This window comes from Paralichthys olivaceus, chromosome 16 (genome assembly GCF_024713975.1).
Source record: "Paralichthys olivaceus isolate ysfri-2021 chromosome 16, ASM2471397v2, whole genome shotgun sequence".
Lineage (NCBI taxonomy): Eukaryota > Metazoa > Chordata > Actinopteri > Pleuronectiformes > Paralichthyidae > Paralichthys > Paralichthys olivaceus.
Window position 1 is genome coordinate 6,756,182 of NC_091108.1, and position 25,952 is coordinate 6,782,133.

Here is a 25,952-nt window from a genome sequence, read left to right on the forward strand (position 1 = left end):
TTTTTAAATGAATAGGAGTAAATATGCTCGTAGCAAAATACATTATGAAATTACATTCAACGCCTACTTTAGTATAGTTAGTTATTTTCAGCATTTGAGAGATTTTCTAGTCTTGTGTTTTTCTTTCTGCAAATCACTTCAGCTTCTGACATATGCATCATTACTTATGTATTAGTTACTTGCACAGATAGTCTGTTTAAGATTTACCCACAGAAAGGTCTCCACCTGTGAGACTGATGCTCACCCCCAAAGAAAATATTAAAAAAAATTCTACTCTTCTAAGAAGCTGGTTCAGGGAATCCCTCTAAAAGAAACTTTAAACCTTGTTGCTTCAGCCTTTCACTGTATTTCTCTCTCCTGTATTCTATATATTTTTTCATTATATTCTTTCTTCTCTGTTTTAATATATATATACAATATTAAGTTTTACAGCAACTAAAGAGGCCTTGATGTGATATTGGTTTGTTGCATTTTATGGAAGGTGTAATACAAATAAAGTTGTTATTATTATAAAGTCTAGGTTAGGTTTAACCCATTGGTTAACAGAGTTTTGCACGTGACAGAATCACTGTGTTTGTGTCTGATCTGTTTTTAAGTGAACGATACAAACTTCAAACTTCTGCAAGCTTCTTCATGCAGCTCTGATGAAAACCTGCTGTGCTTGACCGCCACCTGTCGGTGACACGAAGGAAGGCGACCGGCGACATTATATATTTCATCAGCTGTGATTCAACATCAGGTTTGAACTCAGATCAGTTTCCGCTCGTTTAATAAACCGGGTTAATTGCAGCCTCTTGTTGTCGCCTCCTCGCCCCGAGAGATCAGTGTCGACGGAGCAACTTTCTCCATGTGACGTGTCTGTCGCTGGGAACAAACCGAGGGAGACACCGGCATGATCCGCTTCAACTTTCAGTTTCTGCGCTTCCATCAAATCATGGTGACCTCAGCTGGAAGCGGAGTCGAGCTCCCTGCGTGTGAATGACAGGAGAGGAGCCGGGTTTTAACCACAGACTGCTTATAAAGAGGTTTTTAACACATGGAGACAAGTTCCAACAGGTTTTGAGAGAAAATGAGAGGTGAACTCTCGGGAGCAGATTCACGCTGAGGTTCGAGTTTCTTTTCGGCGATGGGCTCCGTGACTTCGGCCCTGACGAGGACGAGGAACGCGCTGGTGAAGGTGGGCTCGCAGCCGGAGAACCACGACCCGGAGAGGAGCCAGTCCGCCCCGGAGACGGACCGGGCCCGGAAGAGGAGCGCCCGGTTCAACGTGGCCATCCAGGTCGGGAGGCAGAGCTCCCGCCAGTCGCTGTCCGAGGTCCTGAGCCGACAAGACGGCGAAGGAGCCAAACAAACCCCGAGGAAGAAAAGTGCGGAGGCTCCACAGGGCGGTGAGTTACTGCTCCGGCCTGGGGACCGGTCACATTCATGTCAGAAAAGTTAACACAGTCATTCAGCCTGGGTCAGTGAATAGGAAAGTTAGCAAGTGTAAACTTACTCAATACTGAAATACTGACAGTCATTTAGCAAAAAGTGTTGAGTACCACAGTGTAGAAATACTCTTTTACAAAGCAAAGTAAAAGTACTGAAGCACATCCCTCAAAAAGTGCTAAAACACAAGTCACCATTATTAAGAATGATGATTTGACAGAATAACAGGCGACATATTGTTGGATCATCACTAATGTTCAGCTACTTCTTGTACAGCTAAGTAACTCAACATGTATCAAATACAATGTGTTTTTAGCGTATTCATATTTTGACTCGTAATTTAAACTGTGAAGTCAAAAGCCTCTGAAAAATATTACGTGAAGTAAAAAACATTGATGGGAATACTCCATTAAAGTACAGAAATTACAAATGTGTACTGAATTACAGTCGCTGAGTAAATGTATGTAGTATTGCCTTCAAAATCAAGGCAGCCTTTATTAAGTGGTTGAAAGTCATAACAATTGCTGCCTATAAAGAGTAAATATAAATAATAAATGAATGCTTCATAGTTTTTGTTATGGATTAAAGATTACAGTAGGTATTGAAGAGGTTGTAAGATATTAGGATTTGTGTCTAATACTTTTGTATTGCTAGGATTTTAAAATACTTGTAATTGTAGAACAGTACTTTACACTCAGTTACTTCTATGTTTATCTTTCTACCTGTTTGAATAGTGGTAGTCGATGAAGGACAGTTGAAGTTTCTTCTCTTATAAGACACACGCTTCATGAAATGGCTTCAGCTGTGTTTCTGCCACTGCACATCTCTGCGGTTCAGTCTGTGGATTCATGTGAACATGAGAGCAACTGGTCACTTCAGAGGATCACTGGGAACACTCTGGTGAAAATGTATTCACTGAATGAATCGCGGGCTCTTTGAAGAGCGGCCTCAATGCAACATATCTCCACTACCAAAGCATCTGTTTGATGTCTGAGGTGTCGAGCTACCGAAACAACAAAAATAAACCTTCATTGATGGGAAACTGCAATTTTTTGCCAAGAACTCTGTTTTCTTTCTCTTTTCTAAAATGGAAATACAAGTAGATTATTTTAAAAAATCAGCGTGAGTTAGAGAAAAGGTTCACTTTACCGCTGAAACGGTAATTTTGAACAGCAAAGTTTTACACTTCAGTGAATCTATGCAGAGTAAATCTATTATAATTATCACATCGTTGCATTATGACTAGTGTTTTATATACAATGTTTTGACCCCTTAAACGTATCTTCTTACAGTTCTGTCCTTTGTGTAACTCAGTGTTTCACTCAGTTCATCCTGTTTATCTTCAGTTCGGTCTAGTTCCAAGTCCCTGCTTATCTGTCCCAGAGGAAAGACTTCTCCCTGGGTGACTCCTGAAATACCAGCCGTACTGTGGCGTTTCCATGACCCTATGACAGTATAGACTCCTGTTGAGTTTCCTCCCTCGTCCCTGGTGATGCTCATGTGTGTTGAGCAGTCTGTGCACTCACATGCTCTCTCCTGGGGAACCAAGCACAGACACTCACTGTACCTCCTGATCAGCTCATGTTGGTGGGGCCCTTCGGTGTCAGACGGTTCCGGTGCTGTTCAGAAGTTTAGCGATTTCAGAGAACAGTTTGTCATCAGCTTAATGAGATCTTACAGGCCCACAATTTAGATGGATCATTTAAAACCGTGTCAGACTCGTTCAGCTTCTGAGAACACATCACCAGGTTTGCAGAATCTCCATGGGAATTGTCTCACATTCACTGTCAGGTGTAAATATAAACTAATGAAGAGATTCAATGAGAATAACAGTGAACAGTGAAGAGCTACAAATATCCTGCTGTTGATTGCATTACTGTTGAAAGTAAGATCATATTTAGAATGTTTTCTGGGCCAAACAAGTAACTGCAGTAGTTTATATTACTATAAATCATATTTGAATAGACAGCACAAACAGTTTTGAGGTTTCACCACATCCATGGGCTTATGAAATCACAAATCGTCCTCTCAGTTTCTATCAATTTGCAGTTATTTTCTCGATTGATCAGTGAATTATTTTGTTCATAAAACCCCAAAGAATAATGAAAAATGCTCGTCATTGCTTCCAAAGTCAAAGGTCTGACCAACCGTGTCCAAATCATAGATGCATCCATTATACAAAAAACAATGACATATGACCTAGAAACACATTTAATCCACACATGTGAGAAGCTGTAAGCAGCAAAAGTCATCAAACAGAATTCAGAACACCCCCTAGAGATATTATATTTTATCACTATTGCGTTTACTGTATTGTCTTTCATTATCTTCCTATTTTCATTATTATTTGCAGCCTCTCCTCCCACCAGAGGAGTTATAATTGCTGATTTATAAAATGTTTCTATGCTTATTTAAGTAGGGTGACACAAAGAAGAGAAACAAGAGTAATGCTGTCATTTAAGACTAAATCCTCTTGGGTATATTTTCATAAGGCACAGAAAGAATGTGTGAGCAGTCCTTCATAAAAGTGCTTGTATTGTTATTAATGTATTAGAGTAATGTGTCTACTCCTCTATGATGATGATGATACATCGCTCATTAAAAAATTAAGAGGCATCATCTGTCCTATGGGCTCTAATCTATTTTGTAATTGGACACTGTATTTGAATATATAATGTTGTATAAAGGAAACAAATATTTACGCGTTTACATTTTAATAATAGAAGAAGCCTATTAGAGTGGTTTGAAAGTCAAACTTTGAATAAGGGTTATTCATATTTGTTTTTGGATGTGTGTTTATGTAAATCAGAGGGGCATTGCAAATCAAACTGTTAGATTTTAATGGACAAAACAATTTCACAGTTTATTCTCAAATACCTCCTGTAGGAAAATGAATGAAAGCAATTTCTTGTCATGCTAATACAAGAAAACATCATTTTATCAGAACCAAGAACCAAAACCAGGCTGTGCGGCTACAAAAGTATAACAGAGAACGATCCATCACAGAGCCTCTGACCTGTGATGCATCGGTGACACATATCATAAGTAATTGATTTCAATTTAAAATGACACTGGATCCAGCATATGTGCCCCATATGGCCAATAAGTGTTACATCTATTCCTTGATCTTCTTATTTCATCTGTGCATCTGTGCCTCACAACAGGAGGACGACCCACAGAGCAAGAAAAGATGCAGGTGGTGGAAGAGATAAATGACGTATAAATCTGGAACTATAAATAAGGAGAGTTGAGCCTTGAACCCTTGAGTGTGATCTCACACAGTGAAAATCAGTAAATATATTTATGTTGAAGCTGCAGCTAACAGTTAGTTTTTTATATTGATTAATCTGTGGACTGTTTGCTCAGATTATAAAAAAATAATACAATGGTCCTTCTTCTTCCTTGTCAGCTCAACAGTCCCAACCTGAAGTTTATGATGAAACAGAAAATGATCACATATAACAAATGTTATATTATATATCATAACAAATGGTCATATTGCACAAGCTGCAGGAACCAGAAAATATTTGACATGTTTTGATTGAAACTCCCCTAAAATCTAGCATGTGCAAATGTGTCTCATATGAATTTAATGGCATTTCTTGCAGCAGTTGAATAGGAACATCATTTATTCCACTATATTTGCAATTTAGTACATGATTTACTGAATCCTGTTTTTGTTTCTGGTGTGCATGGTCTGCACAGTCTCACCCTCACTGTTGAGATTCCTCACAACATGTGTATTTCATGGATAGTTTAGTTTTCAGACATCAAACAGTGATTGCATGATAGCGATGCTTTGGTCTGCTGGGTGGTGGATGTCTAGGGTGTGTATGACGTGTGGTTCTAATCAAAAGATTTTCATGTGTTTGCCCTGCTGACCCAGCTCTCACACAGCTGGTTTTGCCTCTTTGATGTGGAACCATGCTGTTGCAAAAATCATTAGTTGAACTTATAGCTTGACACTCTCATTTTCTTCAGGGTCTCGCCGCAGCAGGATTCTGATGACAGTTTGTGTTTTGTCAGCTCATTTCCCTCAGGTTTGCAATACAGGGTAACATTACCCTTAAAGGTGCCTCTAATGAGTGTTTAGCTGGGGAAAAGCAGCGCTCCCTAGCACCCTGTGTGTCTTAATTACACGAGTGTGTCACTGTGGCGACAGTGGTGTGGGGACTGACAGAGTGTGTGTCATTCCGCAGTCTAGGGGAGACCTCTAATGAGCTTGTTTTTCTGTCTGATTGCGTAGTTGTTGTCTCGAATCATGATGTGCTACTAGGACAGATTACATAATCAAAAAGCACCAAAACTGATGTCATGCTCTGAAGAACTATACTTGATAAAATGTCAGTAGAGATTATCAGCAGCCAGAAAATGAGCACAGTGAAGAAATATGATTATATTACAGTCATTTCTATCCATAATATACTTTTATTAATGAGAGAGTTCAAACCTCCACCAAGCCCCATTAGTCCCCTTATGAAGCCACATTTAAACTCACTAGATCCTGATTTATATTTATATATCTGCATTATATTGCACACACTCATAAATATCAATCCCCTAAACAGGCAAAGCAACAATTTGTTTTTGAAAAACTGCTTCCCAAGGTCCCAGCCCCTGATCCCAATCTGCACTTACATTTTGTTGTTTTTTATTATATTGGGTCATGGCACACCCCTCCACAAAATGTTATGGAAATCACCCGAGTAGTTTATGCATTATCCTTCTAATAAACAAACAAATGCTGATAAACGGACATAAAAATGCAGATTTATTGATGGGATCTTAACTCACTGCAGATAAAATTAGGATTGTTTGAGTATTGTGATCAATTTAGAGCAAGAGGCTGATGCTAATCCACCAAACCTCACCTCCCCTTTATCTTCACGACTCATTAATGTCCATTGGTTATTGCCTGTCCTGGTGTTTGATGGCCACATCAAACGTTGAACGACTGCACAGCCGAAGCAAGCAGGTGTGTTTTTCGGTCAACAACATATCTGGTTCTGTAAAAACATGTTAAGTTAATTTGTATGTGCAGAGATCAGACACAGGAAATAACTTGAGTTCAGTATACTTACTATAAAAAAAAACACACTACCCTTATGAGTGCCATTGCCATATTAACCCCTTGTCATCCTCAGTGTTATATATGCAATATATGTCTGAAAGGTCCCACTGTTGCCTAGTGACAGTGACGTCACCCTATTAATGAACCCTAAAGAAAATGGATCTTGACAAAGATTCACAGGATACACCCCTCAGAGCAGCTGCTGTACTACATGCTCCTTTTTCAAATGTGCTCTGGCATTAAAGCCAACGTACTGTGTATTTTGCCTGACAGCTGTGACCCTCAGCACATGGTATCTGTGTTGTTACGCTGCATGAGCCGCCCTGAGTCACAGCTTTCTTCAACAGAATCCATGCTGTTAAGAAGGGTGGTGGGATACACACAATAATTAAACAACACTTTAGAAATCAATACTTACTATAAGTAAATGTTTTTGGAAATTGAAATATATCCGATTTAAAAGATGTCGTAAGTAGCTGTAACTAATGATGCATTGAGTTTATCCCCTGAGAACATGAATATCCTCAGTTGAGATTATCTCCTGAGGTAGGTGCCAGAGAAAAGCTCATGAAATACCTTAAAGAGTTTATCCTCTGGGAAGCATGAATGTGCTCAGTATGCTGTCATGCTATGTATTGGATATTTTGACCTCATATTATTATTGGGTGAAGCTCAGAGGGCGACATTCGGATTCTTTCCAAGGCGGCCATGGATACCCATAACGTTTTTGAAGTCTAACGCTCTCTTGATAATTTGACCTAGAGGTGGCGCTAGAGGGAAAGTGTTCAAGCCTTGTTCAAATGGAAATACTCACCTGATGGTGGCGCTTGTAGAAAGGTCATAGATTTATCATGAACACTGAATTAATCCTCTTGGGACCAAAACAGCTTCCATAAGAGTATGACAATATACGTGTTTTTTAAATGTCTCAAGATAAAGGTCTGAAATATGACAGGATTTATCCTCAGGGAACACTGAATTCAAACCAGACTGCAGCAAAGTGTGGCCTAATTAAGTGTGGCGTAGCGATTTATTTTGATATTACTTAAATCTGTAATTGTAAATTTACAACTATACAACATATCAGTGTGAGGAATAAAACTTTGCAAATAAATCAAGTAACATACTGTACATCTTTAAAATGCATATTTGCTTTTAATTTATTTATGTAACAACCTCAGTATATTTTTCAGTGATATTATCAACATGCATTCATGCAGGGGACACCCAAAATATTCTTTCCCCCACTAAAATGTTAAGTTAGGGAGCAAAAACACTTTGAGATGAAATAGTTGCAACATTTTTGCAGTAATCCAGCAGATAGTTTTGAAGATATCTCACTGTTGACTTAAGTATATATCAGACAAACTGACAAACAAACTTAACGCCCCCACCACCATTCTTCCATCGGCACAATGAAGCTTTTAACAGAGTATCCTGTGAAAAGCCTGCATAGCCACGGTTTAGAGGGATACATGTAAAGTTGTGGAACATAATGTAGCTTTAGAGCATCACATAAATAAAGGCAGGAGTGCACTCCTTTAGTGAAGTGGATTATGTAATCCCCTTTCCTATTTCTATAACCTCAAATGCATTAAAATAAAAGGGTTGCAGGAAACTCTGACCATGAAACACACACTTAAACAGACACCTGTTCTCACTCTCAAAGAAAATCCTGAACCTTTTCCACCTCTTTAATTACCACTGCCGGTAATTACACACAATGTATCAGACTCACCAGGGAAACGACAAATGTAATACTGACGGCGTTGACAGTAATATGATGATGTAATTCATCGTATTGACACAGCTGTGGCCTCAACAGGGTATTTAATTGTCGTAAACGGTGGGGCCTAATAAAACATTTCAAAGAAACGGTTACCTGGGGTAGAGCTGCCCGACATAGGAGAAGAATAGCAAAGAATAGCAAAGTCGTAATATTCCCATATCTGCACTCATTAAAATAAAAGCTACCCAGGAACAGACAGGCACTCGATGCGGCACGGTGAGAGCGTTGCAATATTAGGAGCCTCACAAATTGCTACATACAGTATGAATTGGAGGCTGGAGAGAGCAGGAGAGCATAAAGAGCTCTTATCATAGCTTGCAAACAAAATGAGCTGGAGTGTAATTATCTATCAAGTGTATAACGTGTCCGCTGGAATGGCACTGTTTGACTCAAACGGGCTCTGCTTCAACTGGATGGATGTGATTGTGATCGATTTCCTTCTTCCTCTGACGCCTTAACCTCTGCATCACTTTGAAATCGTGCATTAATTGCCGTCTTCAGAGCCGCACTGCATGTCCTCATTTGAACGTGTCCCTGTTTGACAGATTAGGAATAATTTAATAACTAGTGATCTCTCCTCGCCTATGAGATTACACACTCAGTTTGATGTCTAATCACTCATCAGTGTGCGATTGCCGTGCAGATTTTTTGGACGTGGGTGTTACCACTGCAGCCGCGCAGACTTCATGCAGCATTTATAAAGTGTTCCTTTATGTGTTCATGCTCCTGAAGGCCCTGTCATAGTTGTCTGTTGCTTTGATTATAAGACATGCTGCCCAAGTAAGTGGCAAAATTGATCTGGGTTGTATTTGCAAAGGATGCTCAAGGAAAGAAGAAAGACACAAAGGGGAGAACAAACACAGAACACAAGATAAGATTACGATGTGATACGATACGATATATATATTTCTTTATTTGTTCCACTCTGGAAATTTACCGAGATGCCCTCAGTAAATTTATTTAGAAAGTGAAAAAATACAATATAAATACAGGGAACTATAAAAAAATCTAAACATATACAATGAGAACAAAACATATAGTAGCAGTATTGCATGTATATTAAATAATAGGTTGTAGAGATTTGTTTTGGTATTTCACAGGAGAGTAAACAGAGGAAAGGGATTTAATCAGCATAGACACCCACTATTCATTTGTTCCCAAATGAAGTCAGAGGTAATTATTAAAAATCATTATGATTCTGATCTGTTTTTGTGCGATTACAGGCACAAATCCTAAAAGAAGGTGTGATAGTGAAGCAGAAACCTCCATAAAGAGCACTCACAGACTCTAATCAGGGGGCAAATGAAACCCGAGAAAAAAAAATTCCATAGCTAAATGTCAGATGGTGCTAATAAGGGGAGCTTTTTGTCCTTTGTTGATCTGGTGTGTGTAGGTGTGTGTAGGTGTGTGTGTGTTCGTTTAAAGGAAGGTAGTTTCAATAAGCACAAAGGGAGGATTATTCCAGCACTCGAAATAACGACGAAAGCATCGTCCTTGTCCAGTGTCATTAAGGTAATGTGCATTTAAAAGGAAATAAAGAAATATATCTCAGGCAGTTGGCACACTCTCGCAAATGTAACTGTTCCTTTTTAAAAGTATGTAGCCGCTAATGGGTCTTCATCCCTCAATGCCTGAGTAAATAACTCTAGCAAAATGAAAAGCAGGGCCATTGATTTCATAGTAGCTTTGACTCCCACTGCATCCCTTGCCATCTTTTCCTCTCCTCTCAGCGCTCCTGCAGCCACACATGCATAGTTTAAGAGATCGTTTCTGTACGTTCAAGCGCGTGTGAGCAAAACCAGAATAGACCACAACAGGCCTGTGTCGCACAAAGTCAGAGCTTCCAGTACTTTTGCTATAAATTCTCGACAGTAGGAGGAGTCACGTTGATTTGAGAGAGCTTTAGAGATGTCCTCCCCCTCCCAACCACCACCACCACCACCACCCACCACACACACCTACTGTACCTCTTGGGGAAGAGGGACGAGGAGAGACAGCGGGGTGGGAGGGGAAGAAAAACAAATCAAGAGCCATAAGCTCCTTGAAATTAGCTTGTTGAGGTGTGAGAAACGGAGAGAGGGAGGGAAAAGATATCTACAACAAAGATGAGGGAGGGGGGAGGCTGGAGAAGAAGGACTTGAGAGAAATTCTCCAGCTCGGTGTCTGTAACGAGAAGTGGTGAGTCTTTGACAGTTCCCTTCCAGCGCTCAGCACTGACTGGAGTCGGAGGACTACATTTTTTTTCTTTACTCTCCACGAGGAGAGAGTTCTCCAAAGGAAACTCAGACAAGCCACAGCAACTGATAAGAGGCATCAAAACCAGGTTAAAGAAGCACGAGGGTGCCGTAAGAGATGGAAGCGAACTCCAAGAAGCATCGCTTTAGAAAGGGACGGAGTGCCACCTTCAGCATCGATGGCTTTAACATCACCATAGGTAAGAAAGGAAAAGGGGGTAGGGTATCGGCAGAGCGTGAGGGGAGGTGAAGTGTGTTTGCATGAGAGCTGGATGCATTAAAATGACATGTGTGCGTGTGTGTGAGAAGCAGTGCAGCGAGACGTTTGACGGCAGCACATCGCTAACAACCTCACATTTCAGCCTCTGCACAACTCGACACATTAGCCCATTCGGCTGAAGTTGATGCTTGCCTCTGTAACGCAACTACACCATGGAAACAAGCAGGGTTCAGACTACAGCTCTGTGCACCTGACGTCACCCGGAGTTCATCCCATTGTCTTGACAACCGGAGTGTTGATGAACTTGTGTGCCTCTTGCCTCCTTTTTTTTTTTCTTCTCCTTGCTCTTGTGAGGACTGAGGGGAGCGAGTGTGAAAACAGATGTGAAAATAGATCAATGTGCAGATGTTGTGTGCAGCAGACCTTAGAGTACACGCAGAACAAGTGAACAAGTTGTGATAATAAACAAAATGTGTGTTGGTGTAAAGTCCAAAGTGAAAAGTTTCCTAAACCTTTTACCCTAAAGCTCTGAAAACATATACTCTTAACAGCGTTAAGACAATATATACTATATATGTATAATACTGTGACATGCATTTGCAGATCCAAGAAAGAAAAGAGTTACTGCCCTCTTTACCTCACTCTGTTCTAGTTTCCTTCTATAAAAGTGTACAATTTAGGTTATATTTACCTTCTAATTATGTTTGCGTTGAAGATGCAGCAGGGCCTGCAGTATATAAATAGTCACTGTTTATTACGTCCGCCTTGGATGTTCTGTTTGTTTAAAAGCAAGGTTGAGCTTAAGCTACGGGACGGATCATTACAGAACTTGGTGGAAGGATAAATTATGGTTCGGGAAGAACGCAATCAATTTTGTTGCAGGTCTGGATCAGGGGGCGGATCCACAAATCACTTACTTTACTTACTTCAACTGTGAGATCATTGATTTCTCAGAGAGTAATTCATGGACCGTGATAGAAAACAATGTGATATATTTAGCAAGCTGAAATCTACCAGTGTGTGAAATTGTGTGCAGCTTGATTGAATTTAAACTTTGGCGGAGTGTGCTCTCCTGACTGACATTTCAGTCTTTTATATTTTTAATCTATATTGTGGAGTTTATTAAAGCTATACAACAACATATCTATATTAAAATTAGACCAGGACTCATCCACTGGAGAACCTCACCAACAGAGTGTTTTAGCCTCTTTCTGCACTTTGCGTTTGTTTTGCAGCCCACAACGTCACTGTTTTGGTTCCCTGACACTGCTCTTATCGACCTATTCTTTTTCAGATGTAGTAGGCAGCTGTTTTTTCAGCAACCAGGCTCCGTAAATACCCACGCAGCATAACTGAACTGCAGTAAACATAACATGATGAGATTGTGAAGATAGAGGAGCGTTTAGCCACTAAAGATCCAGACGTTTCCCTCAGGAGACTGAAAATAAGCTGATTACAATATAATAATGTAATTAGTGGATGTTGGGTTTACGTCAGTACAAGAAAACGGCAAAAAATTAAGAAAATGAAGATGCTTAAATTTGGATGTTGCAGAGAGAATTTTCAATCTTAAATCGCAAAAAATAAAGAGATGATCTCATCTCATACCAAATAAATCCACTTATGTGTGCAAGAATTTTACATTTGTACATTTATCTTCAATATAATAATCACAATCTTTTTTACTTCACTATCTGTGCCAGAAATTTGTGTAAAATCTTGGATTCCTTTCAACATCGCAATAAAATTGCGAACTCAAAACAGCCCAACTTAACTTCTCTTTATCAGTTAGTCAGAGCCAACTTGCTCCAGGATAAATGATTAGTTTATTTGATGTTGTTATTGCGTCTCCTGGCACACGTGGCCCTTTAATTTATTTGGATGATATGGATGTGGTGATAAGAAGAAGGAAAGTTTCAGGACACAAAAACAGGAAGAGCGACGGCTTCCATTAAATTCCATGTGTCTTTTGAAAAGCACTGAGAGCAGCCCTAAAAGATTTTATGATCCCACAGAAAATAGACTTTGGATTTTCTGCCTGCATGGACACATCCTGTTACCTGCAAAAAAAAAAACGGACTTGGTCACATGTGGCCTTCTAGTACCCACAAGTATGGCAGTTGTCATGGTAACCTACAAGTGTCACAATCAATTGCTCAGTAGGCCAAGGTTTCTATTCGCACAGTGTTTTGCCAATCACCTCCTCTGAAGCGTGTCTCCTAAGCGCTGGTACTTCATTGCCTGGCTGGACACCTTGTGTTCGCTCCTTTATTAAACAGGGAGCTTCGACGGCAGCCGGCAGCCTCTGCTGGGATTCCAGCCGAGGTGTTTTGTCGCGTGTAATGCTTGTTAGTTCCGTCGTGTTTGTGTTGATGTTATAAGGCTCATGTGGAGAAAACAGATTTTAACTTTTCAGCTCATCTATATAGGGGGACAAGCCCTTTGTGTAGAAATAGTTAGTTTTTCCATTTTTTACTCGTAAAAGTCATTTTTTAAAATCTTTATACGCTTTTTTTCTTCTGTCTGGTACTTTGAGCAAAAACTGCACGAGAGATTGACTTTTCTTTAGTTTACATCAGAGCATGTCTCAATTGAAAACAGCAGTTGTAATTACTTCTTTCTTTTACTTGTGAAATATTCTTCAACACGTCTTTGTAACATCCAGAAATATGTGTAAAAATACACAGCATCCTTTATTCTCCCTTAAAAACATTCTTCTTCCCGTAGTCAGGATTAAAAATCTTTAACAAATACAATAAAGACGACTAAACGCTCTAAAGTACAACGGAGTGCATCTAAAATTAGTGATGAAATTAGATGACGCACTCACTTGTTTAAATACTGTATGTGAATGTGTTTTTTTTTAGAAATGTTTTTCAGGATTTAGATTTTAAATTAAGATGTAAGATGATACATTTAATTAAGTTGAACAAAAGATGTTATACGTTTACTGTAAGTTGCTGACAGGGTGTTTACACAATATGAACATCACACCTCAGAGGTCTGGGATTTGGGAGAGTTAACAAACCATCACAGTTTTCATGCACTGAAAGTTCAGACATTCACAACTCTCACTTTCTGTCCCTCTCACATTTCACACGATTCAAATGTTTGGATGTGGATCTGAGCTCGGTTTAGATTGAAGCTCCCTCTCTGTGAACATTAAGCACCATTGTCAGTTGAGCGCTCATAAAACAATTTGCTGTGGGAGCAGACATTCATCGATTTCCCTCCAGTGGAGCAAAACATATTAATGAATGTGTATTCACAATATAGACATATTCTACATTGTGGAAAAAACCCATTGGTGTGATGTTGGTGAAAAAAAACACTGACAATGTCATCGCCAAGGTAACAGCTCTACAAGTGCAGTGCAACCTTTTGACATTTACATGCATTCAAGATGATAAAGAAGTCTGAGGTTATGCTAAGATAAGTTCTGAAACCAATTGGTTGCAAATGGAGATAAAATCCAAAAACAAAAGCATAAGTCAAACTGGAAAGACACTTAGCCTCTGTAGCCGCAGGACTATTATCTATGTAGTTGATTGGATCAGTCCTCCGGTACTGGGAGCTGCAGAGGGCCGTTGACCTTGTTTACCATCACTGTTTGACCAGGAGAGGTAAGATAAGGGTTAGATAAATAAAATAAACCATATTCTTTAGAAATGTGAACAAAGATTTTCTCAGCTGAAATCCAAACACGCATGTGCTTCTATTTAGATCACATCACGTTTGATCAAATAGAATTATGAGTCATCCGAATTATTATCGCAATTTACAGAAAAGAAAAGAGATGAATTTTGTCACTGAAAATCTGAACTTGTTTTATTTTTTTTAATACATTTGGAAAATATTTTTCATCACCTGTCTTTCATTCTGGCCTCCCAGAATCCCTTTGGGGCAGAAGAGCTGGACGGTATTAAATCGCGTTCATCTTTGTTGTTATGAGCCTAAATCAAACATTATTGCTTGTATTAATCACAGAGCGATGATGTTGGGTCTATGTCCTCTATCAGCGAGCAGTGAGTGCTACAATCATGCAGTGAGTGGGTAAGGCTACGTCCTGAAGCCTTTTGTCGCTGTTTATCCCACAAATGCCAGTGTCCTCGAGCAGAGCGTGGCATCATCGAGAGGAGGAGGAGGGTCCGCCCACCTCCACAGCCCAATTTAACAGAACTGCAGTAAAGAAAATGTTTGTAGTGTTTTACTTGAAGGTCATTGTTTTCAGTTCCTGCAATTCCTCCAAAGATTCACTCACAAACGAACACAATAGACACAGAGGAAACTATAAATATGTACCAAAGGACAAACTGTAGGAGCCCTGATGAGTTAACATGGTGCTGAGTAAAGTAAACACATACTGTCCAAGAATAAAGAAAACCCAAAGAATACTGTGATTCTGTGGGAGACAACTTTTCACAGATCGACAGGATGGGGTTGGGAGGATATTTTTCTCTGCTCCCAGGGTCATCACAGTCCAGGTGACCTTTTGTGGGATGGTCCTGAACCTCCACAGGCTGCGGAGCTAAGCCTCAAGTCTGCAGATGTTCATCTATAGCCTGGATTTAGTCCCACTGTGGGCCAGGCCCCATGGGCAGCGACTCCTGATTGGTAATTAGTCAAAGTCAACTTTATTGTCAATCCTGCCATATGGACAGGACGTAGATGGGAATGAAATGCAGTTTCTCCCTAATCTGTGGTTTTCAGTGCACATATAAGCACTCAATATATGTTACACATTCAACATATAAGTACACAGCATATTAAGTAGTCAAGTGGCGTATAGAAGCACAACGTAGTACACATTTAAAAGGGACAAGGTAGATAGAGACAAATACATTGAGCAGTACAAAATACTTTATGGAAAATAATGTTCATAAACAGGATGAGTAAAATAGCAGTAAAACAGCAAGACATCAGCATTTACAGTACTACCATACTCTAGCAATTATATATGGCAACAGTAAATGTTAAAAATATTATTAATCCTTACAATATTTTACTAATCCCCTGAAATTTTTAGCTGTTCAACCAGTCCAGAAAATTGCTAAATGAAGCTTTTGACTGGTGGACAATAGCCTGCTCTGTCTTTACCTGGACATTACCGCTGTGGAATTACTTCCTTTTCACAAAGTCACCTTCATGTACCGTGACGGAGGTGTGGGCTCCTCCACTCAATTACCTGAACCCTGAAATAAGTCACTGTCATTACTGAAAAGAAGTTGTTGGAGCCAGTATGAGTGGGGTTTCATTTTGACATGAAATAGTAGGTAAACACAGTTCTCATCACATGAATTAAGGTTGTGCCCTATTTAGATAGAAGCCTCAGTTCATGTGATGACTAACACAACTTACCATTTCATGTCAAAATGGTTGCCTTGAAAGAGGTGTATCAACACTGGAGTCAAAGTAGGATGAATTTGGATAATCTGGGACATTTTTTGAAATCTGCATCTGTTTGACACATTAGATCAACATGTTAAACCTTTCTCTTACCCTTCAGATGTTTTCTGACCTCACCAGAAAAAAGAATGGAGATATCAAATACTCAGAGGAGACATGGGACAGGTTTTAGTGTTTGTATGCCAAAAAAGAAAATCCTGACAGAATCTAATAATCTGGTTGGTTTGAACAGGATATAAACAGTTTCGGTGTCCCAGATTACCCAGATTCACCCTTTGTTGTGTTATATAATGTTATATATATGTATGTGTATGTGTGCATATATATATACACATACATGGCAAATAGAGCTGATTTCTGATTTAGAACTGATTAAGATTATTTTTGTGGAGGTATTAGTATGCCACACCACTAGGGGGCAATAACACGTTGATGATGGGTCAAGCAATCAACAGTCACCTGTGTGTGTGTGTGGATGCAGGAGATCATGGAGGTCCAGTCTCTTAAAGCAAAAATAAGGATTTACGCAGTTAAATATGACAAAACAATGTATTTAGCGCAATTACCAACAACTAAGAAACCGAGTTGTGCAGCTGGAGCAAAACCAGGAAGAAGTCTGTGTTATTCTATTTGAAGGCAGGGGAAGCTGAACATTTGTTAATATTCTACTTTACTGCTGTTTTCTTCTTCACTACTTTAGTCATGATCCAGTGATCAGTCCTGTAGTGAAAGTTAAGCCTCAGTTTAAACCACAACAATCATGATGCAGATACTGTGATACTGTCCGGTCCATATATCGTCTAGTGTCATTGTGTAGTGCCACCGCTGTCTATGTTAACACATTGTCTTTTTTAATGATGATATGTGCTGTTCCATAATGTAAGGAAAAGTAATTCCACCAACCTTGTGTGGCTAATAATAAAAAAGTATATAAATAAATATATATATAAGTAGTGTATATCATTGCATAGTGTCATCAAAGGGAAAGGTCAATCAAGGCAAACATGCCCCAGCACACACCCCTCTCAGCTTTACTCTGCTCTGCATTAAATAATGATTTTGACGTCATAAGTTAAGCTCCTGAGATTTGAACACTTATTGATTTTCTGTTGCTTGGATGGTTCAAAGAATAGGCCCATTACTCCAGGGGCCTGAGAGGTCAATGAAACACTGACCCAGAGATTCTGATCAAAAAACAGTTTCCTGTTTGAATTTCTAGTTGCAAAATACATATATAGAAACAAAATAACCACAGCGAGTTGCATTATCCCCAAATGAAAATCAACCATTAAGGGGCTTTTCTCATAATCCATCCATGGTTAGAGAGCATCATTTCTCTCTCTTGACTTACACTGGTAAAATTGGAGTCAGCATCTAGTGGCCAATTAGGAAAATGCATTTAAAGGCACCGTAGCTTCAACATTCAACTTGTGGAGCACAAATATATACTTATTAGAAAAAGCATTGACTGATAGTAGAAAGTACAGAGATGTGAAAATACATAAAACAGAAGTACAAAGTAACACACTGTTTAAACCAACACAATCATCAACCCTGAGACTGTGAAATCAAGTGCACTATAAAACCAAAATCTGGGGCACAGTGCAACATGTGTGTGTTATATGGTTTCACTGTATCAGAACAGAGACTGGTTACAGTTGTTCAGTTGTTGTGCAGTGTCAGTAATCTGGTGTGCATTTGTCTTCCTCTCAGCTAAAGTCATCATGGACACCTGAAGCTGCGGCTCAGCCAGTTACACATTCAACAAGTAGTTGATTCAGAGATGCTGCTCCTCACATCTCCTCACCTATTATTTTCATACTTGTGTCATTATGCTGTTGGATTGAACGTCTTTCCTCAGGTTCACCGTCAATGAGTTTTTTTCCCCCCACAGCACATTTTTCTGTGAACTCTACTCGCTGTGTTAAGTGGGCAGAGATTCCTGCAGGGCACCGGTCTCTGAAGTGACATCAACAATCATAACACTTTCACAAAGGCTTCCATCACAAGTCTGTGGTTTAATGGAAGAGTCAATGACTCTGCACAGGGTTCACCTCCTCTATTATTTAGAAATGAAAAGAACTAAAAATTTACGTGCAGAAGAAACGTGGAGAGGAAATAAATGGTAAAGCCAGTGAGGGCAGCATATGGAGAGTCTCATTACAATGTGGAATGCATTGTGATTCTGCATGTGACTAAGATGTGGAGGAAAAGGTGGCTGTGTGGCTATTTCTTTTTGCCCCAGATACTAGAAACAGATTTTAGCATTTGCAATATTAAGACTAAATATGGGTGACAAACTCAAAAACTTGAGACATCACTTGATTCTCTCCTGTCTTTCTCTTCCTCCAGTGGCAAATGAAGATGCAGAGAGCTCCACCAGACCACAGGCCAGTTTTTCACGTGAGTGTCATTCTATCAGTTATACTTCTTTAATAGCCACCTCACTAACTCATTCAAGTCAAATCATTCTATCTTATTCGAGCTAAGCATTGAGCCAATTAGATATTTGCTCTTGAGACCTTTCGCAGAATTAAAAAGTCATTTTGAAAAGTCAGACCCATACCCCATCCTTTCACCAAGTTTTATAGTTAATCCATCTTGTAGTTTTTGTGTATTCCTGCTAACGAACGCAGATGAAAAGATAACCTGCTTGGAGGATGTAAAAATGGCTTGCGATCTGATGATGGTCAATAAAACCCTCCTCTATGGCAAAGTCTACTCGTTGCAGTGGTAGTATTACTTATCTACTGTGTAGTCAGTGCATTACTTCTTGCAACAATCTAGTATTGACAACATACATCCACAAGGGGGCAGCATTATCAAGGCTCATAATTCTCTTTCTCCCTTCTAGTGAGATTCTGAATAGTATGTAATTTGTCTTAAGTGTATTATTTTGCAAACATGACCTCATACAAAAAGACTGAAACACCAATGAGGCTTTGTTTTTGTTTTGTATGTAGGCTCAAAGTCCCAGAGTGCCTTGTGGAACGCCATCACCGCGGGGATGGGGATCAAAGGCAAAGAGCAGAAGCCCCCCCTGAACGACCCGCGAAGTCCTGAAGAGATTCTGGCCGACGAGCTTCCTTCCGCAGACGAACCCGACGCCACCGAGAAGACAGCCATCAGGTTTGCTGATGCAAAAACCACAGAGAGCAAATGGTTACAGTTATTATGTGTTCATTATCGCAGAGTGAATCCGGTGTCAGGCTGCAGTGGGACATTGACAGCCATGTCCGGCTCATTATCCAGTACAGGTGTAATTTGCATACTGTTGATAAGGCTCTTCAGCAGGATACAGGTTGGAAACGAGGCAACGTATACAATAAGACAGTATTATTCTGAGCTGTGTATTTGTTTTGACTCTGATTAATGCAGACTTTATTGTTAAGGTGGCAAGATTAGAACCTCTGCTTATTTTCTATGAAGAGGATAATCTGTGTCTGACATTTAACACACACACACACACACACAGTGCTAATTGCTATGTACGGCTGCTGACCTCAAGGGATGTGGGCATGATTGATTCCACCTTGATAACAAGGACTTCAAACCACCATTAACATAATTTGTTGTCACTTTTAGAATATTGAACGTCTTTTAACGCCTGATTCCAATTAACCTTGATGGCTCCGGAGACTGTTACAAATGCCGCAGGTGGCGAGAAATGATCATTTGTCAGAGGATGCTAAGAATGCACCTCGTGCGCAGTAGCAACCTTTTGATTGTATGCAAAATAGACAGGGAGTTATGGGAAGTGGATTTGGTCAATTCTTTTTTTAACATGTTTGTGTTACAAGCATTCACAGAGATTCGCTACATGATTGTGGAATCTCATCATGACTTGTTTACCTCGTTTTGTTTTTGCACTTCACAGTAGTACATGCTTCATCTCTGGTGCTTCTCTGTGATATATCAAATTACAGTGCAGTAGTTCTCTGTTAATGCCCCCCCCCCCCCTGAACACAGAATTTTAAATTTTTTCCAGAGTAGCACGGTGACAAAGAGAAAGTGATTTTCCACTTGACTGGACACAGCCTGTTCCCTCATTTAAAAGAGACAGCTCAGATTTTAAAGAAAAACAAAGGCAGCTCAGGGCAGCTAAAAGCCCCCTCGTCTTCCTCAGAGGAAGCAGTTCATTTGTCCACAGGGACACGGACTGATTTTACGAGTCTTTTATCAAGACAAGTTCAACTCGAATGAGAGCCGGGGAACAAATGCCAAGCATGAGCTGAATGCTGCTAAATCTGTGGCTGAGGCTGAACAATTTGTGTTAATGTCGACTGACCTGCAAGTAATGATTCATTTCAATTCCCGAAACAGTTCAAATAAAGGAAAAATATCATAAAACATAAGAAATAGTTTTCTGTTTATTAAACGAATTTGACTTGTGAAATAAAGTTTGCACCTGTTGAATTAGGGGTATAATAGCGTATATGGCTCGTTCTAGTTGTGTACTATATGGCTCACATTTAACGGACGGCCATCTTCGTCTGGCAAAATCCCCCAAAGGTCAGGCGAAGTCTCTGGACAGGCCAACAGTGGTTAATAGAGGGCAAATCCACGGGGAGTTGTATGGATCTACAACTGAATGACAAATGGCAAGATTATGGTACAGGGTGATTAAACGACTGCGGAACTTGGAGTAATCCATAAAATTATGTAACCACAGTGTCACCTCTGAGGCCAGAGCTGGCTGTTATCCTCCAGGCGATGATAATTAGATTTTATTGGCGAATGGAGAGGGGATCACATGATGTGTCGCAGGGCAGGATGAGAGTGACGGCAGAGTTAAAGGACAGGAGGTGTACGGGCTGACATTAACTGGGGTTGAATGGAGGTAAAATTCAGCTGAGGTCCAGGTGAATAAGGTGAATGTGAGTTTTTGAATGTGTCTTTTTAAGGCGCTGTTTTGATTAAACTCCACAGATCATTTCACTTCAAATATATTTCCCACTCTGACCCTCAGTTTCTCCCTCAAAGCTGCTTGACTGTTTTTGAACAGGGCTTGATACTTCACACACACACAGCAATTGGTGAACTTGGTTTTAGATCTCAGCTGCTGTTAAAACACAGTTAAGTGCATGCTTAGTCACAGAGCGAGGGATAGAAAATAATATGGAGCCATTAGTGTATAAGAACACGCTGACTCATCTGTGTGGCCGGTGTCGTGCTGTTATTTCTGCTCATCAGGGAAGCCGTAAGTATTTTGAATGGACTTTGAGGTGGTTTCATTCAGATGTTGAAACCAGTAATTTTATTAATGGTACTGTTGTATATGAAGTGTTGTGTTATTGTTTTCCCTGAAGTCCACAGACACCTACAATGTGCCACTTGTAGCCTCATGCAGCATCACTTCTAGTCACCACACTGCCACTACTACACCACACAGCTGGCAGTTTGTCACATTATAGGATGATCGGATCCCAGCTTGTGTCCAAGTGTCGAACAACTAACCTGACTCAGTGGCTCTTCTCTTTTGAGCCATCTTGAATCCCTCCCAGCTGCAAGTGTGGCAAACAAACAGGCTGTGAATCTCCTGCATCCAACCCCCACTGGGAAACACCTTGCTCTCCATCCAGTCTGCTGACAGGTGCTGACCTGTGTACCTGGAGAGCTTCCTGTCAGTCCTGACTTTCAGCTCCAGCAGCCACAGCTTGTTTGGTGGCTCAGTCTGGATGGATGGTGGTGGCTCTATGGTTTAGGTAACTGATCAATGTCAACAGGTGCCAATCCCTCGTCCTTGATTTGCACATGATCTTTTGGTGGGTTCTGACTTCTTAACTCTGACAAAGGCGATGGCCTGATGGGAAGTGGTAGTCTTCAGGACCTAATTCAGTATTGTCTGTTTCTAATTGTCTTTGTGCAGCAGCTGAGGATGTTATCCAAGGTTCCCAGCCTGGAGCACAGTGGAAATGCTGTTTTGCCCCATATGTACAAAGTAGATGGGCTTAAAAGCACCTTAATGAGAAATCTTGTGTGTATCCTTTACCTAATGGTTTTAACATTTGGAATTTGTTTCTTAAGGATTTATACAGTAGCATTGAAAACAATTACACAAATAGGCATGAAAAATCTGAATCATTAGCCACATATTCATTCGGGCGGTGCACATGCAGCACCTCCGTGGTCAGCAGTGTGATTTATTCACTTGTTAATTGGATGCAGTGTGCCGCTGTGAACTTTGCAGCTGATTAAGGCGGTTCTCTCCTCCGTGGCAGCCCGCAGTTTTGGAGCATGACCCCTCCTTTGGCTGCAGCCGCAGGTTCACAGACCCCCACTGCCATCCCTTGTGCTGCAACAACCTCCATCACTAGCTTCACTAGTCGACTAATGAGGCTCCGCTGCCTGGAGTGACACTGGCTCACAGAAGCACATGGGCTAATGGCGGAGCCATTCATTAAAATAACTGAAGTGTAACCTTACAGTGATGTTAAAGAGCTGCAATGCTGCTGTTTGCCATGTGATGCCATTTATTCATTGATACACAAAGATCCAGTTTAAATCAAGTGTTGTCAACAATAGGAAACAAAATAAAAGTTCAAATTATTAATTATAGTTAAACATAACATGACATAAGTTATTGTACAGTTTCCCAAAATCTGAAATGTGAAAATACTCTTTGGTGTTATATAAATTGTACAAAAGCCTTTGACCTTTGCTTTGATCGATATGTTTGTTTTTTTTTATCCCCCATCCTCCTACAACTTGTCAGTAAGAAAGAATAACTCTTTGGTTATTGTTTGAAGAAAATACATCAACAGAAACAGGTTAGGTTTCTTTGTACACCCATGATGTGAATAGTCTTTCCCTTGCAGGCTTTGCACACGTCTTATTGTTGGTTGCAGGGGTTTTGGAGGTGGTGGTCAGCAGCAGTATTTGGTCTGCGCAGCATAAATTTGTTGAGCTGCTTGTCACTTCGAGTCATGTGAGTTACTGTGACTGTGCTGTTTCCTGAGCCTTGACCCTGAAGTGAACTCTCGGGCAGGAAATCACCTTCTTTTTTATGGCATGTCAGCAAAGAAACACAATTACAATGAGAAACTAAGCTTGTAGACATAATCCCTTGTATTGACAAACACTGGTTATTGAATTGCTCTTTTAAGAAGACTGATTGAACCATAAAACCCTTTTTAAAACTGTTGCATAAACTATATATTTGATCTTCAAGTCTAAATTAGAGCTCATGGGACAATTTTAGTATTGACAGTGGCTCAAATGGCTATGAAGTTCTGTCAACTGCAAAATTAGTGCAACACCACAGTCGAGAGCCAATTATAACTGTAAGCTACTTTTTGTTTGGGTGATCCGTTCTTTATTTAGGTTACTAAGCTCACACAACCTACTAAACTCTACCTGTGGAGTGTAGCTGGTAAACAGGTGAGGTGAACCAGGGGAGTGAGGACATTGCACTAGTAAGTCAAAGTGACTGAACCAAATCTAAAAGTTGGACTTAATATTGTCACATGGCTACAATGAGATCCTAATGATGACCAGTGTTGGCTGAAGCAGTGGTAGTTTAAAAAGGTATTTGTGGGATAACATATTGGCAATAAAGTTTAAAAATGTTACATGTTGCATTCAGATCAATGTGACCAAGACTGTTAAGGTTTTGGCTGCTTTGAGTGCAGAAGCCGGATGTCTGACCGGTGGGTGGTGCTAGATTAGATGATCATCCTACAAAGGATTTTACCTTTTAATCACATGCTTGCTTTACATGCCACATACTTCAGAGTCGGAAAATCATCATTATATTAGCTACAGTGACGGTTTAGACCTTTATGACCACAGCGCTATAAGAGAAGACCTTGTTTAAATGCCTCTATGCTTCTTGAGCCTGATTGCCGCCCTCAGTTCATCAGCAATCACATCTGACCTATGGGAATCTCTCTTGGGGATGAAGTAATAGGAACTTTCTCCTCTGGGGTTTTTTTCCGCCTCCATCACTCTCCAAGTAAATATAGCTTGATGGCCACATGCCCTCAATTTCTCCCACCCATCCTTCCATCTCCAATACATCCGATACAAAGGGAGAAATTAAGTATAGATGGGGAATCGTATTTTGTGATAGATGATCTTCAGCAAAATGTGGTCATTACCGCTCAGGCAATTGCTATTTTGATGCATAGATATCCTTATCGAACCGCCAGGAAATTTAAATGAGATTTGAATTTTTCATGTACCTCCAAATGGCCGGCGCTCTTAATGTCTTGATTTCACTGTGTGAGCTTTGAGGGAGCCCGAGCTCAGTGACAAGAATACCTCAGCAGTGCGTCATTTCCAGCGGGTCCCTCTGTCATAGTCATGTGAATGATTCATTTTTATCCGACTTGATTCATTAGGTCTTTTTTTGTGAGCAGTTGTTGTGATATTAAATAATCGGGGACGTATTTTGATTATTATCAGGTGAAGGAACATGTTTTTGAACACTAAATAAAATGTGTAAATCTCATTCAGTTTTTTAAATCACTCAAAAGCTAAGCCTTAATGTTTTCATCTCCATGTTTGATATGCGAGTGTAACCACGTGAATCTAGTGATGAATGCATTGGCTTAGCTTGGACCCTTCAGACTGCTAATTACTCTGTTTTCCACTCAGATTCTTTATGGCATACTATTTGTAAATGAGCGACAAGTAAAAGACTGCAGTGTATTCCTAATATTCCATCACATACCCTGGATTGTTGTAATTGTGTCCTCTCAGTTTTGCCTTTTCCCCGCAAGGTGTTTCATTCATCAGCTGGCAATGTAATTAAAGTATTCTGAGATTCCTTTGGTACAGAAGCTGGAGGCCACATCTCTCTGCACAAGCTACATTCTTGTTCCTGCTATTTCATGCATTCAGTTTTTGTGAATACCGGATGTTTTCTGTTTAAGACTTTAGAATTATACTCGGGCATCTTGTTCTAATCGAACATCTTTTATGAGAATTGTGAGACAAATGTGGCTGAGGGATCCACTTCAGAATTAATAATATGTACCTTTTGTTGGTCAAAAAATCCACGATTCCGCACCTCACAATATTTGTACAATGTTTACAATTAGTCCAAGAAGAAATGCGGCCTTCACATTGTGAGGCAGAGGGTGAGGAGGTCTGGGTGATGAATGGCTGTGGAGAAGTTTACACAGGAAGAAACCAGATTGAGCATCCTGTCACAGACTTGCTGTTTCTGTTTTTCTGCTTATGGTTTTTCTTCAACCTTGACCAAACGTTTCATTTGCCCCGACCTTAAACATGTTTCTGTTCCTAAAACATTTTTTTCCTAAGCTTTGTTTATTGTGCTTTTGATCCTCACCCCACGGGGTGAGAAGCCAGTCATCATTAGTTTTTTATGCAATTGTTTGTGAATACAAAACAAGTGAATGAAAGAAAGCTAGCGAATAATAAACCGTGCATACTTTCTCACCTTCAGTCAATGCATGAAATTAGAACTGCACTTGAATACATACAATTACATTCCTCCGCCAAGGCCGAACAGCCCAACTCCAAATTGCAAACACACATAGATATTAATCACCTAAAACGTGGTGAGAAGATGACTTGCATGTATCCAGGTTCAGAAAGACGCTCAGAAGTTCAGATCATGATCATTGTGAGTGTAGAAGTAAATGAAGAACTGATCTCTAGTGGTATCTGAAATTTCTAGATTGGACCATCACATTCACCTATCCTCCAATCAAGACTCATCTACTGTAAACTACTGCGTGTTTGTCCTTCCCTGAGTAAACATTCACATTGACCTTCCTGCTCCTTCCTTTTGACAGAAACTTTCTCACCAGGCTCGACCTTGTTCACTGACACACA

The 25,952-nt window shown here is 40.1% G+C and overlaps 1 protein-coding gene across 4 annotated transcripts in view; it reads left to right on the plus strand.

Moving 5' to 3' along the window:
• The first annotated feature begins 1,005 nt into the window (after positions 1–1,005).
• The window catches only part of pde1cb (phosphodiesterase 1C, calmodulin-dependent b), a 76,050-nt gene continuing 51,103 nt past the window's right edge, over positions 1,006–25,952 (plus strand). The window contains exons 1-3 of one of the 4 annotated variants that reach the window (XM_069511338.1): positions 1,006–1,388; positions 18,501–18,551; positions 19,112–19,277. In XM_069511338.1, the coding sequence (XP_069367439.1) occupies positions 1,127–1,388; positions 18,501–18,551; positions 19,112–19,277 (479 nt within the window). In that variant the 5' untranslated portion in view covers positions 1,006–1,126. Of the gene's footprint in view, positions 1,389–10,240; positions 10,723–18,500; positions 18,552–19,111; positions 19,278–25,952 lie in introns of those variants that run through there. The other 3 variants (XM_069511339.1, XM_069511341.1, XM_069511340.1) reach the window with 3 other exon arrangements.